General features: G+C 47.2%; 1 protein-coding gene across 1 annotated transcript in view; it reads right to left on the bottom strand.

Annotated features, from left to right (window-relative positions):
* PDS5A (PDS5 cohesin associated factor A) overlaps positions 1 to 20,428 on the bottom strand; it is an 831,005-nt gene that overhangs the window by 598,703 nt on the left and 211,874 nt on the right. The window contains exons 14-15 of the mRNA XM_069202018.1: positions 7,206 to 7,287; positions 6,587 to 6,635 (exon numbers count right to left, since the gene is read on the bottom strand). Coding sequence (XP_069058119.1) covers positions 6,587 to 6,635; positions 7,206 to 7,287 — 131 coding nt within the window. The remainder of the gene's footprint in view (positions 1 to 6,586; positions 6,636 to 7,205; positions 7,288 to 20,428) is intronic.

Genomic DNA, 20,428 nt, shown 5'->3' with positions numbered 1-20,428 from the left:
CCGAGTCATTAGCTTTTATCGTGTAAAAAGCTGTGTAACACACAGTCCTAACTTGAATCACTTCTAAATATTGTCTTTATATGGTACAAATAGTAAGAACTAACTTCCTCTTTAGTATGGTATTATTTATGTTTGCACAGACAATAAAATAATTTAAAGTTTGTATTGCTTTTCAAATAAGACCACTGCAAGGCACCAGATAGTGTAGATATTGCCCTGCCTGTGCTGTAAAAAGCCAGGTCCTCACCAACAGACTGCCCTATGATCGGAGGAGGAAGTTTGAATACCATGCTTAGCATGATTAGGTATTACTGAGCAGAATAGAAAAATACATCATTTACCACCCATACTCGGTTTCTGAACCAAAGATGCTTGAAGCAATGGGGTTTGTTTCAACACAAACTGATTTAAGAATTGTAAGGGATTTAGTGGATTACGTTTTGAAGGGTGTTTGGGGCAGAAGGCATCACAACGTTTCATTTTCTATTGGTGAGACCTCTTTAGAGGTAATATTTCACCTAGCTAGAGAATTCTGCCACTTCAGGAATGGAGATTTCAAATGCACAGCCCTTGATGTTGCAACTTCTAGTTTTCGTCTATTCTACAACAGTTTCTCTGTGAGCTTCGAGCCCTCATCGTAGGGGTCCAAAAACTTTAGCCACTCCAGAGGTTACCAGGTCTCTTCCAGTCCACTCTGGTCACTGGTAAAATATAGCAGTATTAAAAGTGAAAACAACATATACACTGAACAGTACTACATTTTGTGTAAGCCACTGCAAAAGGTGAGGTATGTTTGCAACAGCGCCCACAGATTGTAAATGCTATGGGTGATGCAAAATGGAATGTAAGAAATCCCCTGTATTCCTTTTCGCCACTGTGTTTTTTTCAGTTTATTTTTTTAGTTCTTGACTAAGAAATTGTGCAGAGTGCAAGTAATAGGTCCACAATTGTCTCTTTATTGAGAACCAAGTACCCCATTGAAACACTTCACTCTCCCAAGGAAGCAAATTAGTTCAGTCGAAGGCCTACGCAGGGGAAGTGGTGTGGGCTACTAAACTCCATTCGCTGGCATGGAATAGCACTGAATAAATGATTGTCCAGTCAGTGGTTTTACTTTGAAAAAGGAAAAGTACATTTTTAACACACACATACTGCTAAATACTACGCATTATGTTACAAATATATATATCAGATATATGTAAATACCTCAGGTGACACTTTGAAATCACATTTGACCTTTAATGGGCCATAACCACAAACTTCAGGCCCCCCTTTAAGTATACTCACAATATAAAGGGATTTCATTTTAAATAAAACAGGCCTACTGGTTGAGTCAGGGGTCACTAAATCAATATAAGGCAAGTCTATTGTCTTTTTCAAGACCAATAATTACATGTTAAAAGACAATATCCTGGGAGCGTCACTGTGCGGGCTAGGAAGGTGGGTGTTTTTTTTTTTTTTTTTTTTTAACCCAAGCAGATTTATAGATGATCCCGAGTGCTGACGTGGACACTTAACTAGCATCCGCTGCCCCCATTGCCTAAATGGCCTAATTGGGGCCACAGCTTGTTTAGGGATATGACACTCTGCAAGAGCTGGAGCAGGAATGACAGTCTGTCTACTGCTGCTTGCCTCTCAACCCTTGGCCTCTGCCAGATGTCTGGAAGAGTCATGCTTATGACAATGTTTTTTTTACCATGTGGTTTACCATATGGGTGGCCAGCCGTTGCTGGGTTGCTCTTAGGTTGGGGAGTTTGAAGCTGAGGTATTTGTTGTTTGTTTTGAGGGGCTGTGGTGCATGCTGTGGCGGGAGGTGTGGACACGAGGTTGGTCTGAAGTCTAATATATGGAACACACGACCCAAATGGCTAGATGGCTACTCAATGTCAAGGCCTCAAGTTGATGACATGGAACTTCCGGGGGATGGAGTCAGCCAGCATCCAAGCGACACAACATCCACAGGTATCTAAGACATGGGGGCGTGCACACGGATATGCTACCGGAAACCCACCTTGTAGATGTGGGAGAGGTGCTAATGTGCTACGTGCTATGAAATCACAATATCTAATAGAATGTTATAGTTGTGCTTGTTAAACATTTTTTTTTAGAGGGCATTTGCTCCACCCCATGAAACTGGATGTCATAATAACACTTGCAGCTTTTTCTGCTGAACTGCTCAGGAGAGAGATAGAACGAAAATTGAGGATATCTTCTGCCCCAGTATATCTAATGGGTCATGTGATACTCAGAAGGCTTTATGTCTGCTTTTTCTGATGTCACGAACCTTGAGGATATCGTCCGCCCTAATATATCTAAGGGGTCATATGATACTAAGGATATGGCTAATTGGAAGGCTTTATGTAGCCACGCCTCGAGGCTGTGGTATGTCCAGAGTGGGGCAACCTGTTGTACCTGTAACAAGCAAGGAGGTGGCAAATATTCCCCAACAAGTGATCTTCCTGGAAAAAGAGATAGGCCGGGCCATGCCCTTTGGCAAATTTCAGAACTGCAGTGCATTTATTACTGTCATTGAGGCTGTTTACATTCCATGTCATGACTATAAACGGTTGTGTGAAATTCGGGAAAATGTTGTGTAGTGACTAATTGCCCCACTGCCCTGACAGGCAGGCAGTGTAGGGTGGGTGAAACAATATGGTGCCCTGAGAGCCGGATGTCCAACTATATAAGAATTGTTAGAAACACAACTTAAACCCTTAAACAGGAACAAGCCCAGTCAGGCAAACATAAGTAACTCAGCCCCATAAATTCCCAAAACACACAACCTAGCTCTAAAATACCAACATACTGGTCCGGACCTACCCCCTGATGTATTTGCCAAATAAGCCTATGCAGAGCTTTTGTAAGTGCAGAAAATTACTATGTCCCATGTGGCCTGTAAGACCTTGGGCCAAGAGGGAGGGGCGGGGAAACATGGAAAGTAACTTGGGTAAAAAGAATACCTAACTGCCTCGAAGTGTGTTAGCTGCAGGTAATGAGTAATAGAGGAGGGGTGGGTAAGCTGGCATCAGCTGGCAGAAAGCTCGGGAACATGTAAGGGGCAATCTCCCCACATATGTTGAGCATTTGGTGGGTGGGAAGTGCCGGAGAGGCTGCATGGGCATTCAGGGATACCACAGCAAGCAGAAAGTGTATTACCCTGAAGGGGAAGGGGCCAACGCTCCTCAGGGTCCACTCACACTCACCCGGGTCTCAGCCCTGACCTCGATCAACCAACTAATTCTGCTCCTTGGGGTGTGACCCCCCCCCAATAACCCTCTGGGTGTTCTCTAACACCTAAGTCCACAGACCAGCAATTAAACGTCTCCTCACCCACTGCCCAACCATACCCCCTTCACCACCCCTCCCCACCCCGCCCCTCCTCCTCCTCCTCCTCCTCCTCCTCCTCCTCCTCCTCCTCCTCTAGCCCACATGGTAACTTCTACGTCATTACAGTTCATCTCTTGGCCAATATAAGAGCCAAGTCTAAGAACTTAGTGCCTACTTTCCAAAGTTTGGGTCTGGGGAACCTCCTCCAGTCCCATAGTTGCAGTGCCATGAATCAGGAAATAGGGTGCCCATGAGGCAGTGCCACAAATGGCAAGGCTGGGGCATAAAGTGGCACACTTGCAGTCTTCACTGTACAGTGTCACAAGCACTTCAGAGCCACCATCAAAATGTTACCAGGCTGTGGAATAACCACTGCTGGTCAGAGCAGTCTCGTGCCAGCAGCACTCCCCGATGGGGAACCTCCAAAAAGTACAGCTCACAATCGAGACCCCAGTTGCCTCGCCGTCCAGCGGACACTGCGAGAGACACTCTGACAGCCTCCATCCCAGATCCGTTCTCGGAGCAGGATCGGGCGACCAGCACCCTAACCGGGAGATCTGTGGGAAAATACTGTAAGCGAGGAAGCATCAATGTCTTGGAGACTGATATCCTGGTCATGATTGGCAGCCATAGGGTTCTTCAGTAAGGGACTCAAGATATCAGAGTCCTTCTTCTAAGTTGCCCTCTCTCAAATCGTCCAGGTGGTAACAATCCTGGAAACCCAGATATTTTAAAGACAAGGGGGACCATGTCCGACCTGGAGGGAAGTCCAGAGGCTGCTGGAGCACTTTATGCTACCAGAAAAAGGCAGGTTTTGGGCATACTGACCCGAATGCCTGAAACTGTCCCAGGCTCCTCCAATTGTTGGATTGCAGCTTGGGTCATCAGTAGGACCATCAGCCAGAGAAAGCATGTCATCGCCTGCATAAAATGAAATTATGTGTTCATGGCCATCCACAACTGTCCCAGACCCTGATGTCATGACGAAACAGCTTTGATTGCCAACGCAAGCAGTAAATGGGCTAATGAGCAACTCGGTCTTGTGCCCCTAAATATATCATATTGCCGTGAGATCATTGTGCCCGTCCAGACCCTCACCATCAGTTCAGAGTTCAGCAATAAAACCCACTTGATTCAGACCACTCCTAGCCCCTTACTGAGGATCTTAAAATCCATGTTGAGTCTGGACGGAGGCCGGAAATGCAGAAGTAGGTGCACCCATAACCTTAGTCTTGGGGAGGGGCCCTCAATTGCACTACTCGTGGATTCGGGCATTGCTCCCAGTCGCAGTGACTCTTCAAATAGTGCCTCCAGTTTCAGGACCAGTTGACTCATAAATGTATAGAGAAACTCTGCAGGAAGTCCATTCGAGCCCAGGGTTTTGCCAGCAGCCATTTCTTTAATGGCATTCCTGAGCTCCTGTTCCTTCACCCGCCCCCCCCCTCCCCCCCTTCAGATCCTTTCTGCCCCCATAGGGTAGAGTCTGGAGTGGTAACTGGCACAAGAAATCTTGCCGTAGACCCTGTGGAAGGAGCTCTGGGCGGCAATAAAGCATCTCCTAATAGACCCTAAAATCATTAATGACCCCCGGGGAATGGACTCTTGTACCGTCAACGGCACGAAGCTGGGTGATGGGTGTGCCTCGAGTCAGATCCGATAAGCCAAGCCAAAAAGCCTCCATGACTATCCCTCTTCTTCATGAGTTCGGGCTACGTAATTTCTATAGTCAAGACATACAAACACTCTAGAGTAGCATTATATTATTCCTTCGCCTCAAGGAGCCTATGGAGTGCTGCGTGAACTGCCAGTAAGGCATTATCCAATTTGTGAAGTCCATCATCCAGCACTCGCAGCTCCCCATCCAATTCCCTCCCGACTCAGACTGTTTGACTCAAACTGTGTTCATGGACCACCACCTTAAACTGAAGATCAAAGTACCCTGCGATGGCAGTTTGTAGAGAGTTTGTACAACAGGCGCCCTCAAGGGCCTTCATGTTAAGGCTCCGCTCAGGAAACATCTGCCAATCATCAATCCGCTGGAACCCCAGAAGCAACGGGCTATGGTCAGAAAGGGTGCGGCCAAAGTATTGCGAGTAATTGCATATTGACTCAACCTGCTGCAACACACATCTGTCCTGTTGAGTACGTAGTGCATAAATGTATGAATAGTAGGAGTAATCCCTTTCCACCCCGTGCTGGGTGTACCAGATGTCAGCCATTTCCCAGTGCTGCAACCACACATGGAGGCCCACAGCTATTCTCTGTGCATGTGCCCCAGGTAGGGGATGTGTGGAGCGATCTAACACCAACATCTGTGACACAATTAAACCCTCCCCCCCCCCCCCCACACACCACCACCAAAAACAAACAAAAAACAGATCATCAACTGTTTCTAGGTGGCTTGGGGGTGCAAAGTGTGACTGGAAAAGCACTACTTGGTCCTGGGTTGGTGCATAATTCTCCCTAGTATGATTTCCTTACCCAGTAATCTGCCCTTGGCCAAGCTGTATATCCCTTTTTTATGTATGGAGGAGTGTACTAGCTAAAAAAGTAGTCCCAGCCCCAATCCACACCAGTGATGTACTGTGCAATAGAAGGGAAGGGAGTGTGTTGAAGTGAGTTATGAAAGCTGACAGGTCGAAATAGTTGAGAAGTGGACTACATTCTTTTGAAAAAGCGGTCAGTTACCTCAGCAATTAGCCATGCTTCTGTGCACTCCACCAAGAGAGGAGACCAACATGCTCACTATCTTGCACTGCTTAATATGTAGTTTTCAAATTTGAGCACAAAATACATATTTACATTGAAAACAGGAACTTCGACTTAGATTTGTTAACATTCATATACAGATGTTAAGCAACTCATAGAACCAATGAGCTCTGTAACACTACATGTTTTCAAAACATGCCCTCTCTCTGGCTACAAAAATACAGCACAAATCACCCACTTTAATGATTTCTAATTTCCGCACACATAACAGCTAATCACTTCAACTTCTTAGCAGTAAGTGGCGTTCACTTGACACCCACCCTTTTGAAAACATTATTTCATAAAGTCTTAATCATGTACTCGCTGAAAACCGTCACTACCACTTTTAAAAAATGTGGTGACAAAAACAAAAATAATGACTGTGTGTAAGATAATATAACAGCATATGACCACATGTGCAAGATATGATGCAAAAGAGTTACAGGACATATGTCCACTATGATTCATCTTGCCTCCTATTTACCAGTCACCCCACAACAGTAGGACTCACTTGCTATGGTCATCAGCTTCCCAAACATGGCTGAATTGTTTGTCTCCGACTGAAAGAAAAAAGCATTGCTTAAGTTAGTAATCATGGACATCACTAATACTTCCAGTAAACATGCACAAGCAACTTAAGGCTCAGCTGCATAATTTTCTGGTAAATGCACGTGCCACATCACCCAATTACACACCGTTTTGAATCATCAAAATTCCTTGCATTAAGTTGGCCAAAAATAACCTCCTTCTAGAATTAAAGCACTTCAAGGAGAACTTTCACAACATGACTGAAGTAATCGGCAACAAGTGCTGAGTAACGTATACTCAACTTTAGTAACAAATTAAGTAGATGCATTAAATAGATACACTGCATAGCAATGGAAGCCGCAACATTTACAGTGCTTGTCTTTACATAGGAGGTCGCATGGGCATGTGTAAAGGTGGAACAGTTTGAGGGGTTTGTACTCTCCCAATTTAGACTCATTTCATAGAAGGGATGAACAAAATTCCAAAGAGAAGATTTTTAAATACTACAAACAGAAAAGTGTGGCAAACACTCCAAAGAATGAAAGACACAGGGTCCTTGCAAAAACTGAATATACCAAGTATTTATTCACCCCTATACTTACAACAGGCTGCTTATGAAGATCTAGTAGTTCTCGTACATGACTCCGTAGCATGTTCTGGCATTTCCACATTTCATTCAGTGCTCTGAATGTTAATAAATGCAGAGTTACCAACACAAAATGGTTTACCTTCAAAAACAGCACATTTTATACAAATCTATAAACATGTGACATTTATATAAGACACTTATTGATCAACAGGTTCTAGCAGTACGGACAGAGGTGCATAAAGTAAAATGTGCTCAAGCTATACTATAACTCATGGCCTCGTAAAGTTATGCCTTAGACAACTGATGAGAAACAGCAGAGTATCTGGAGTCTGTATACGAGACCAAATAGAAACTGCTCTCAGTTGACTGATCTCAAAGTCCATTCTTCAATTACGACATCAATGCCAATTCAGCTACAGGAGAATTATGTTATTACTTACTTCCTATTGTCAGCCTCATGCAGCCTATTCAACCTAAGGCAGCCATCCTCCTTCACCTACACACAAAAAGTGGCACACATTGTGGTGTACAGCTCTTCTGGCTGTAAGAGGTCTTTCCAATTCCTGGACTAGTGGAATTACATCATTAAATGTAATTGTTCCAAAAGGTAACAATTTCTAATCACAGTCAGGAGTGAACAATTAGGCCTTGCTTGGGCCAAGATGGACAAGTTAAGTAACTCATGTGGATCTCTCAGGTTGAATGGTTGTCCCTGCCACTGGAAAAAACCTGACTGTGACCAGCAGCTACTAAGATAGATGTCCTTGCAAAAGCATGCTAATACTGACCAAGTGAACAATGGCCCTGCAAGAAACTACAACTATCTTTCTACCAGTCAGGTCCTGAACTAATAGAGCTGTAGGACTTTGTGCTGCATCCCTTCAGCAGACACCAGTGACCAAGATAGTCCAATAAAAATCAGAACATTTTTGGTAAATGTAGGAAGTTGGCTCTGTATGTGCTATTTCAAAGTAAGGAATAGCATGCACAGAGTCCAAGGGTTCCCCTTAGAGGTAAAATAGTGGTAAAAAGAGATAATACTAATGCTCTATTTTGTGGTAGTGTGGTCGAGCAGTAGGCTTATCCAAGGAGTAGTGTTAAGCATTTGTTGTACATACACATAGACAATAAATGAGGTACACACACTCAGAGACAAATCCAGCCAATAGGTTTTGTTATAGAAAAATATCTTTTCTTAGTTTATTTTAAGAACCACAGGTTCAAATTTCACATGTAATAGCTTGTTTGGAAGGTATTGCAGGTAAGTACTCTAGGAACTTTGAATCATTACATTAGCATGAATACTTTTGTCATAAAACACAATAAGCTGTTTTAAAAGTGGACACTGCAATTTTCACAGTTCCTGGGGGAGGTAAGTTATTGTTAGTTTTCACAGGTAAGTAAGTCACTTACAGTTCTCAGTTTTTGGTCCAAGGTAGCCCACCGTTGGGGGTTCAGAGCAACCCCAAAGTTATCACACCAGCAGCTCAGGGCCGGTCAGGTGCAAAGGTCAAAGAGGTGCCCAAAACACATAGGCTATAATGGAGAGAAGGGGGTGCCCCGGTTCCAGTCTGCCAGCAGGTAAGTACCCGCGTCTTCGGAGGGCAGACCAGGGGGGTTTTGTAGGGCACCGGGGGGGACACAAAGTAGCACAGAAAGTACACCCTCAGCAGCGCGGGGGCGGCCGGGTGCAGTGTGCAAACACGCGTCGGGTTTCCTTCAGGTTTCAATGGGAGACCAAAGGGTCTCTTCAGCGATGCAGGCAGGCAAGGGGGGGGCTCCTCGGGGTAGCCACCACCTGGGCAAGGGAGAGGGCCTCCTGGGGGTCACTCCTGCACAGAAGTTCCGTTTCTTTAGGGGCTGGGGGCTGCGGGTGCAGGGCCTTTTCCAGCCGTCGGGAAATGGAGTTCAGACAGTCGCGGTCAGGGGGAGCCTGGGGATTCCCTCTGCAGGCGTCGCTGTGGGTGCTCAGGGGGGACAACTTTGGTTACTCACAGTCGTAGAGTCGCCGGAGGGTCCTCCCTGAGTTGGTTGTTCTCCACCAGTCCAGTCGGGGTCGCCGGGTGCAGTGTTGCAAGTCTCACGCTTCTTGCGGGGAATTGCAGGGGTCTTTAAATCTGCTCCTTGTAACAAAGTTGCAGTTCTTTTGGAGCAGTGCCGCTGTCCTCGGGAGTTTCTTGTCTTTTTCGAAGCAGGGCAGTCCTCAGAGGATTCAGAGGTCGCTGGTCCCTTGGAAAGCATCGCTGGAGCAGGTTCTTTGGAAGGCAGGAGACAGGCCGGTAAGTCTGGGGCCAAGGCAGTTGGTGTCTTCTGTTCTTCCTCTGCAGGGGTTTGTCAGCTGGGCAGTCCTTCTTCTTGTAGGTGCAGGAATCTAACTCTTTAGGTTCAGGGAAGCCCTTAAACACTAAATTTAAGGGCGTGTTTAGGTCTGGGGGGTTAGTAGCCAATGGCTACTAGCCCTGAGGGTGGGTACACCCTCTTTGTGCCTCCTCCCAAGGGGAGGGGGTCACATCCCTAATCCTATTGGGGGAATCCTCCATCTGCAAGATGGAGGATTTCTAAAAGTTAGAGTCACCTCAGCTCAGGACACCTTAGGGGCTGTCCTGACTGGCCAGTGACTCCTCCTTGTTATTCTCATTATTTTCGCCGGCCTTGCCGCCAAAAGTGGGGGCCGGGGCCGGAGGGGGCGGGCAACTCCACTAGCTGGAGTGTCCTGCGGGGCTGTGACAAAGGGGTGAGCCTTTGAGGCTCACCGCCAGGTGTTACAGCTCCTGCCTGGGGGAGGTGTTAGCATCTCCACCCAGTGCAGGATTTGTTACTGGCCTCAGAGTGACAAAGGCACTCTCCCCATGGGGCCAGCAACATGTCTCTAGTGTGGCAGGCTGCTGGAACCAGTCAGCCTACACAGATAGTCGGTTAAGTTTCAGGGGGCACCTCTAAGGTGCCCTCTGTGGTGTATTTTACAATAAAAGGTACACTGGCATCAGTGTGCATTTATTGTGCTGAGAAGTTTGATACCAAACTTCCCAGTTTTCAGTGTAGCCATTATGGTGCTGTGGAGTTCGTGTAGAACAGACTCCCAGACCATATATTCTTATGGCTACCCTGCACTTACAATGTCTAAGGTTTTGCTTAGACACTGTAGGGGCACAGTGCTCATGCACTGGTACCCTCACCTATGGTATAGTGCACCCTGCCTTAGGGCTGTAAGGCCTGCTAGAGGGGTGTATTAGCTATACTGCATAGGCAGTGAGAGGCTGGCATGGCACCCTGAGGGGAGTGCCATGTCGACTTACTCATTTTGTTCTCACTAGCACACACAAGCTGGTAAGCAGTGTGTCTGTGCTGAGTGAGGGGTCTCTAGGGTGGCATAATACATGCTGTAGCCCTTAGAGACCTTCCCTGGCATCAGGGCCCTTGGTACCAGAGGTACCAGTTACAAGGGACTTATCTGGATGCCAGGGTGTGCCAATTGTGGAATCAAAAGTACATTTTAGGTGAAAGAACACTGGTGCTGGGGCCTGGTTAGCAGGGTCCCAGCACACTTCTCAGTCAAGTCAGCATCAGTATCAGGCAAAAAGTGGGGGGTAACTGCAACAGGGAGCCATTTCTTTACACAAGCCCCCCCCCCAGCCCACAGGCCAGGAGACTCAGCCAAAGCTGGGAGAGTCTTCCTAGTCTGTCAGGCGAGGAAGAGTAGAGGAAATAGGCTGGTTTGTTGCAGGGCCTACTCTGCCTTACATCCTCCTGTCCAGGTCATTCCCTCTGGGGAACTGACCCACTTCCACAGTGATAGGACCTAATCTGAACTGCCTCTTGTCTGTGCTTTTAATGTCTTCACCCATTGTAGGAAGTTGGCTCTGTATGTGCTATTTCAAAGTAAGGAATAGCATGCACAGAGTCCAAGGGTTCCCCTTAGAGGTAAAATAGTGGTAAAAAGAGATAATACTAATGCTCTATTTTGTGGTAGTGTGGTCGAGCAGTAGGCTTATCCAAGGAGTAGTGTTAAGCATTTGTTGTACATACACATAGACAATAAATGAGGTACACACACTCAGAGACAAATCCAGCCAATAGGTTTTGTTATAGAAAAATATATTTTCTTAGTTTATTTTAAGAACCACAGGTTCAAATTTAACATGTAATATCTTGTTTGAAAGGTATTGCAGGTAAGTACATTAGGAACTTTGAATCATTTCAATTGCATGTATACTTTTCAAGTTATTCACAAATCGCTACTTTAAAAGTGGACACTTAGTGCAATTTTCACAGTTCCTGGGGGAGGTAAGTTTTTGTTAGTTTTACCAGGTAAGTAAGACACTTACAGGGTTCAGTTCTTGGTCCAAGGTAGCCCACCGTTGGGGGTTCAGAGCAACCCCAAAGTTACCACACCAGCAGCTCAGGGCCGGTCAGGTGCAGAGTTCAAAGTGGTGCCCAAAACGCATAGGCTGCAATGGAGAGAAGGGGGTGCCCCGGTTCCAGTCTGCCAGCAGGTAAGTACCCGTGTCTTCGGAGGGCAGACCAGGGGGGTTTTGTAGGGCACCGGGGGGGACACAAGCCCACACAGAAATTTCACCCTCAGCGGCGCGGGGGCAGCCGGGTGCAGTGTTAGAACAAGCGTCGGGTTCGCAATGGAAGTCAATGAGAGATCAAGGGATCTCTTCAGCGCTGCAGGCAGGCAAGGGGGGGCTTCCTCGGGGAAACCTCCACTTGGGCAAGGGAGAGGGACTCCCGGGGGTCACTTCTGCAGTGAAAGTCCGGTCCTTCAGGTCCTGGGGGCTGCGGGTGCAGGGTCTTTTCCAGGCGTCGGGACTTAGGTTTCAGAGAGTCGCGGTCAGGGGAAGCCTCGGGATTCCCTCTGCAGGCGGCGCTGTGGGGGCTCAGGGGGGACAGGTTTTGGTACTCACAGTCGTAGAGTAGTCCGGGGGTCCTCCCTGAGGTGTTGGTTCTCCACCAGCCGAGTCGGGGTCGCCGGGTGCAGTGTTGCAAGTCTCACGCTTCTTGCGGGGAGATTGCAGGGTTCTTTAAAGCTGCTCCTTTGGATAAAGTTGCAGTCTTTTTGGAGCAGGTCCGCTGTCCTCGGGAGTTTCTTGTCGTCGTCGAAGCAGGGCAGTCCTCAGAGGATTCAGAGGTCGCTGGTCCCTTTGGAAGGCGTCGCTGGAGCAGAGTTCTTTGGAAGGCAGGAGACAGGCCGGTGAGTTTCTGGAGCCAAGGCAGTTGTTGTTTTCTGGTCTTCCTCTGCAGGGGTTTTCAGCTAGGCAGTCCTTCTTCTTGTTGTTGCAGGAATCTGATTTCTAGGTTCAGGGAGAGCCCTTAAATACTAAATTTAAGGGCGTGTTTAGGTCTGGGGGGTTAGTAGCCAATGGCTACTAGCCCTGAGGGTGGGTACACCCTTTTTGTGCCTCCTCCCAAGGGGAGGGGGTCACATCCCTATTCCTATTGGGGGAATCCTCCATCTGCAAGATGGAGGATTTCTAAAAGTCAGAGTCACCTCAGCTCAGGACACCTTAGGGGCTGACCTGACTGGCCAGTGACGACTCCTTGTTTTTCTCATTATTTCTCCTGGACTTGCCGCCAAAAGTGGGGGCTGGGTCCAGGGGGCGGGCATCTCCACTAGCTGGAGTGCCCTGGGGCATTGTAACACGAAGCTTGAGCCTTTGAAGCTCACTGCTAGGTGTTACAGTTCCTGCAGGGGGGAGGTGTGAAGCACCTCCACCCAGAGCAGGCTTTGTTTCTGTCCTCAGAGAGCACAAAGGCTCTCACCGCATGAGGTCAGAAACTCGTCTCAGCAGCAGGCTGGCACAGACCAGTCAGTCCTGCACTGAACAATTGGGTAAAATACAGGGTGCATCTCAAAGATGCACTCTGTGTGCATTTTTTAATAAATCCAAGACTGGCATCAGTGTGGGTTTATTATTCTGAGAAGTTTGATACTAAACTTCCCAGTATTCAGTGTAGCCATTATGGAGCTGTGGAGTTCGTTTTTGACAGACTCCCAGCCCATATACTCTTATGGCTACCCTGCACTTACAATGTCTAAGGTTTTGCTTAGACACTGTAGGGGCATAGTGCTCATGCACATATGCCCTCACCTGTGGTATAGTGCACCCTGCCTTAGGGCTGTAAGGCCTACTAGAGGGGTGATTTACCTATGCCACAGGCAGTGGGAGGTTGGCATGGCACCCTGAGGGGAGTGCCATGTCGACTTAGTCATTTTCTCCCCATCAGCACACACAAGCTGGCAAGCAGTGTGTCTGTGCTGAGTGAGGGGTCCCTAGGGTGGCATAAGACATGCTGCAGCCCTTAGAAACCTTCCCTGGCATCAGGGCCCTTGGTACCAGGGGTACCAGTTACAAGGGATTTACCTAGGTGCCAGGGTTGTGCCAATTGTGGAAACAATGGTACATTTTAGGTGAAAGAACACTGATGCTGGGGCCTGGTTAGCAGGGTCCCAGCACACTTCTCAGTCAAGTCAGCATCAGTATCAGGCAAAAAGTGGGGGGTAACTGCAACAGGGAGCCATTTCTTTACACCCATCCTCTCTATTTTGGGGTTAGAGGTATCCACCTCTGCTAATCTTATCTTAGCCAGGGTCACCCCTAACTTACCCAAAGAGGTTACCCAGAGCTGGAGTAACCCCACCATGACCAACAGGGTCAGGGGACCTAACTTGCTATTTGGCATGGGGTCAGACCACCATGCCAAGGATAGTGCAGCCATAAAGGCTAACACCCAGCAGAGGCCACTGACAGCTGTCAGTGCCCAGAACCACACCTTTAGCTCTTCACCTACAAGGGAAGGGGCTAAGTTATAGGTTTCTTTGGGTTCAGGGTGCCTGTCTGCTGTATTAGAATGGGGGGTTACCACATCTTGTAGTAAACACCCTTCTTCCACTCTTTCTTCTGTTAGCTGAGGAGCCACCCACTCAGGCTGAACAGTTGCCTGACTAGCCAGGACTTCTTGTGGGTCAGGTTGGACTTTACCAGTGCCACTTTTGGAGTTCTCCCCTACTGGAGCAGAATCTCCTTGGCTTGCTGGAACCTTGGCTAAAGGTTGTCCACCCTTCCTACACTGTTTTCTTTTCTTTTTCTTCTGGGGCCTACTTGCATTTACTGCAGAGGCAGGAACTCCAGAATCCTTGGGAGAGGACTGGCACTGGACCTGTTCCTCTCTTGGGCTCTGACTAACCTCTGGGTAGTCATTTCCAAGGAGACAATCAAGGGGGAGGTCTGTACTGACTACCACCCTTCTCCAGCTAAAAGTCCCACCCACTTCTATGGGCACAAAAGCCACAGGCCTATCAGTGACCCTGTCTGGGCTAACTCTTACTCTGGCCATCTCACCTGGGATGTACTGGTTTGAGAACACCAGCCTGTCATGCACAATAGTGTGACTGGCACAAGTGTCTCTCAGGGCAGTGGCTGGGATTCCATTCACCTGTAGGTGGTGGAAGTGTCTACTTCCCTCTGGAATCTCCAACTCACCTGTTGGGCCCTTTTTCCAGTTGAAGGCTATGAAGACCTCCTCATCTGAGGAGTCATCTCCAATGGCTACACTGGTTACCCCTGGGATTTTGCTAGGGGGTTTGTTTTTGGGACAAGAAGTGTCCTTGGTGTGGTGCCCTGTCTGTTTACAGTTATGGCACCATGCCTTCGTGGCATCCCAGCTCTTACCCTGGTACCCACCTTTGTTTTGGGTTGTGTCTCTGGGCCCACCCACCTGGTCTGGTTTTTGGGGGCCTACAGGGGACTCTTTTTCTTTGTTTCTAGTGTCACCCACTTTCTCCTGGGGAGGCTTTGTAACCCCTTTCTTTTGGTCACCCCCAGTGGAAGTTTTGGTTACCCTAGTCTTGACCCAGTGGTCTGCCTTCTTTCCCAATTCTTGGGGAGAAATTGGACCTAGGTCTACCAGATACTGATGCAACTTTTCATTGAAGCAGTTACTTAAAATGTGTTCTTTCATAAACAAATTATAAAGCCCAACATAGTCATACACTTCATTTCCAGTTACCCAACCATCCAGTGTTTTCACTGAGTAGTCAACATAATCAACCCAGGTCTGGCTCGAGGATTTTTGAGCCCCCCTGAATCTAATTCTATACTCCTCAGTGGAGAATCCAAAGCCCTCAATCAGGGTACCCTTCATGAGGTCATAAGATTCTGCATCTTTTTTAGAGAGTGTGAGGAGTCTATCCCTACACTTTCCTGTGAACATTTCCCAAAGGAGAGCACCCCAGAGAGATTTGTTCACTTTTCTGGTTACACAAGCCCTCTCAAAAGCTGTGAACCATTTGGTGATGTCATCACCATCTTCATATTTAGTTACAATCCCTTTAGGGATTTTCAACATGTCAGGAGAATCTCTGACCCTATTTATGTTGCTGCCACCATTGATGGGTCCTAGGCCCATCTCTTGTCTTTCCCTTTCTATGGCTAGGATCTGTTTTTCCAAAGCCAATCTTTTGGCCATCCTGGCTAACTGGATGTCCTCTTCACTGGATTTATCCTCAGTGATTTCAGAGAGGCTGGACCCTCCTGTGAGGGAGCCAGCATCTCGGACTATTATTTTTGGAGTCAGGGCTTGAGAAGCCCTGTTCTCCCTAGATAGGACTGGTGGAGGGGATTCTTCCTCCAGTTCACTATCATCCTCCTCTGTGTTATCCACAGAGGGGTTGGCTCTATCATACTCTGCCAACAGCTCCTGGAGCTGTACTTTGGTAGGTCTGGAGCCCATTGTTATTTTTCTTATGTTACAGAGTGACCTTAGCTCTTTCATCTGGAGATGGAGGTAAGGTGTGGTGTCGAGTTCCACCACATTCATCTCTGTACTAGACATTATTCTTCTAAAAGTTGGAATGCTTTTAAGAATCTAAAACTAGTTCTAGAATCTAATTCAAACTTTTACAAACTTTTAAACTCTAAAAGAAATGCTAACAGGGACTAACACAAGGCCCTAGCAGGACTTTAAAGAATTTAGAAAACTTTTCAAATTGCAAAAATCAACTTCTAATGACAATTTTGGAATTTGTCGTGTGATCAGGTATTGGCTGAGTAGTCCAGCAAATGCAAAGTCTTGTACCCCACCGCTGATCCACCAATGTAGGAAGTTGGCTCTGTATGTGCTATTTCAAAGTAAGGAATAGCATGCACAGAGTCCAAGGGTTCCCCTTAGAGGTAAAATAGTGGTAAAAAGAGATAATACTAATGCTCTATTTTGTGGTAGTGTGGTCGAGCAGTAGGCTTATCCAAGGAGTAGTGTTAAGCATTTGTTGTACATACACATAGACAATAAATGAGGTACACACACTCAGAGATAAATCCAGCCAATAGGTTTTGTTATAGAAAAATATATTTTCTTAATTTATTTTAAGAACCACAGGTTCAAATTTCACATGTAATAGCTTGTTTGGAAGGTATTGCAGGTAAGTACTCTAGGAACTTTGAATCATTACATTAGCATGAATACTTTTGTCATAAAACACAATAAGCTGTTTTAAAAGTGGACAGTGCAATTTTCACAGTTCCTGGGGGAGGTAAGTTATTGTTAGTTTTCACAGGTAAGTAAGTCACTTACAGTTCTCAGTTTTTGGTCCAAGGTAGCCCACCGTTGGGGGTTCAGAGCAACCCCAAAGTTATCACACCAGCAGCTCAGGGCCGGTCAGGTGCAAAGGTCAAAGAGGTGCCCAAAACACATAGGCTATAATGGAGAGAAGGGGGTGCCCCGGTTCCAGTCTGCCAGCAGGTAAGTACCTGCGTCTTCGGAGGGCAGACCAGGGGGGTTTTGTAGGGCACCGGGGGGGACACAAAGTAGCACAGAAAGTACACCCTCAGCAGCGCGGGGGCGGCCGGGTGCAGTGTGCAAACACGCGTCGGGTTTCCTTCAGGTTTCAATGGGAGACCAAGGGGTCTCTTCAGCGATGCAGGCAGGCAAGGGGGGGGCTCCTCGGGGTAGCCACCACCTGGGCAAGGGAGAGGGCCTCCTGGGAGTCACTCCTGCACAGAAGTTCCGTTTCTTTAGGGGCTGCGGGTGCAGGGCCTTTTCCAGCCGTCGGGAAATGGAGTTCAGACAGTCGCGGTCAGGGGGAGCCTGGGGATTCCCTCTGCAGGCGTCGCTGTGGGGCCTCAGGGGGGACAACTTTGGTTACTCACAGTCGTAGAGTCGCCGGAGGGTCCTCCCTGAGTTGGTTGTTCTCCACCAGTCGAGTCGGGGTCGCCGGATGCAGTGTTGCAAGTCTCACGCTTCTTGCGGGGAATTGCAGGGGTCTTTAAATCTGCTCCTTGTAACAAAGTTGCAGTTCTTTTGGAGCAGTGCCGCTGTCCTCAGGAGTTTCTTGTCTTTTTCGAAGCAGGGCAGTCCTCAGAGGATTCAGAGGTCGCTGGTCCCTTGGAAAGCGTCGCTGGAGCAGGTTCTTTGGAAGGCAGGAGACAGGCCGGTAAGTCTGGGGCCAAGGCAGTTGGTGTCTTCTGTTCTTCCTCTGCAGGGGTTTGTCAGCTCGGCAGTCCTTCTTCTTGTAGTTGCAGGAATCTAACTCTTTAGGTTCAGGGAAGCCCTTAAATACTAAATTTAAGGGCGTGTTTAGGTCTGGGGGGTTAGTAGCCAATGGCTACTAGCCCTGAGGGTGGGTACACCCTCTTTGTGCCTCCTCCCAAGGGGAGGGGGTCACATCCCTAATCCTATTGGGGGAATCCTCCATCTGCAAGATGGAGGATTTCTAAAAGTTAGAGTCACCTCAGCTCAGGACACCTTAGGGGCTGTCCTGACTGGCCAGTGACTCCTCCTTGTTATTCTCATTATTTTCGCCGGCCTTGCCGCCAAAAGTGGGGGCCGGGGCCGGAGGGGGCGGGCAACTCCACTAGCTGGAGTGTCCTGCGGGGCTGTGACAAAGGGGTGAGCCTTTGAGGCTCACCGCCAGGTGTTACAGCTCCTGCCTGGGGGAGGTGTTAGCATCTCCACCCAGTGCAGGCTTTGTTACTGGCCTCAGAGTGACAAAGGCACTCTCCCCATGGGGCCAGCAACATGTCTCTAGTGTGGCAGGCTGCTGGAACCAGTCAGCCTACACAGATAGTTGGTTAAGTTTCAGGGGGCACCTCTAAGGTGCCCTCTGTGGTGTATTTTACAATAAAAGGTACACTGGCATCAGTGTGCATTTATTGTGCTGAGAAGTTTGATACCAAACTTCCCAGTTTTCAGTGTAGCCATTATGGTGCTGTGGAGTTCGTATAGAACAGACTCCCAGACCATATACTCTTATGGCTACCCTGCACTTACAATGTCTAAGGTTTTGCTTAGACACTGTAGGGGCACAGTGCTCATGCACTGGTACCCTCACCTATGGTATAGTGCACCCTGCCTTAGGGCTGTAAGGCCTGCTAGAGGGGTGTCTTACCTATACTGCATAGGCAGTGAGAGGCTGGCATGGCACCCTGAGGGGAGTGCCATGTCGACTTACTCATTTTGTTCTCACTAGCACACACAAGCTGGTAAGCAGTGTGTCTGTGCTGAGTGAGGGGTCTCTAGGGTGGCATAATACATGCTGTAGCCCTTAGAGACCTTCCCTGGCATCAGGGCCCTTGGTACCAGAGGTACCAGTTACAAGGGACTTATCTGGATGCCAGGGTGTGCCAATTGTGGAATCAAAAGTATATTTTAGGTGAAAGAACACTGGTGCTGGGGCCTGGTTAGCAGGGTCCCAGCACACTTCTCAGTCAAGTCCGCATCAGTATCAGGCAAAAAGTGGGTGGTAACTGCAACAGGGAGCCATTTCTTTACAGTAAATGTCCCGAAGACTAGGACCCACTCAGGGTTGCCAGTTCTCACAATGGCCTACCCCACAAACTTAGAAACCAGGTGGGCATATACAGAGCTCTTTGAAATCCAGTTCTCCAAAGCCATCTTAGTAGAAGCTGTGTAGATAATCCAGTGAAGAAGTTAACCTCCACTGAAAGTTGTGTATACTCTTTCTTTTAAGATCTATATTCTAGTTTAATGACAATATATTATGACTTGCCAATTGCATATTCCAAGAACTAAATAAATATTTTCCAATCTCCCCAAGTTTTCAAGGAAGCACAGCCTCTTTTACTGTGAAAGATACATCTCACAGGAGTGGTTTCTCCTTTTTCCTTAACGCCTCATCAACTTCATCTTTAATGTGCTGCTCAGCACAGTCTCCTGCACTATATGCTTTAGTAATGTTAGCTTCAGCAGATACAGAAGTCAGGATCAACATCTAATGTGTCAATGCTAGCATCCTGGTCATGAATCCAGGACCTGGTGAAGCGAGTGCTATACTCAGAGTCAGATACAATAGCTTATTAAATTAAGTGTCCAGTAGAGCTACACATTGACATTCAGTTATTCCATGGCTTCAGAGGAATTGATAACATACAGTTACAACAAACAAAAAGCTAGGGCGGGCTGGAGTCCAATGGTTTGGGCAATGTTCATATTTGATGCCCTTCAATGCAAATTGGTATTTGTCTGGAATTCATTTAGAAGGCAAGCCAGAATAATTTAATGTAGGCTCTTGCAATTCCAGGGTGTTGCTTCCATATTTCAAACTATTGAAAGATAGCTGATGGAACATGTGGGCAAGACCTTGGTGTTTTTGGAGGGGTGCAAAGAAAGCTCTATTTCTCCAGGTACTCTGGGCATCTGCCATAGTAATCTTTGAAGAGTGCATACAACCTTGAGCCTAGTATTTTCTGAGATTTAGACACAATCTGGCTTCCTGGTTCCGAAGTCACTAAAGACTTAACAGAACAGTTTTAAACACAAAGCATTTTTATTTCACTTTGTATGAGATATGTTCTTTCTTTAAAAATGCTATTTCAGTGTTGAATAAGTTCCTGGATCTGTCCCGCAAACTGTCAGAGGTCAGTTGGGGAGAGGGAAGTTGATGGGGAACATATGGCAAATCAATTACATTGGACCACTACCGAATAGTCGCAGGTGTCAATAGTCCTGCACAGTGGTGGACACTTACTATAGATATCTGATCACGTTTCCTTGTAAATGTGCTACTTTATTCAATACCATCAAAACGTTGGACCTGTTAATGTATTACGGAGTACCACTCCAGAGTGACAATGGTCACAATTCAAAGGTAAATTGTGACAAGACTACAATATTGAGTGAATTTATCATATTCCATATTACCCACAAGCTGCAGGATTGATTGAGAGAATGAACGGCTTATTAAAATCACAATTACAAAAACTAGTAGACGATACCTTG

The sequence above is a fragment of the Pleurodeles waltl genome, chromosome 1_2 (assembly GCF_031143425.1).
Source record: "Pleurodeles waltl isolate 20211129_DDA chromosome 1_2, aPleWal1.hap1.20221129, whole genome shotgun sequence".
NCBI lineage: Eukaryota > Metazoa > Chordata > Amphibia > Caudata > Salamandridae > Pleurodeles > Pleurodeles waltl.
This window is presented reverse-complemented; position numbering and strand designations above follow the sequence as displayed.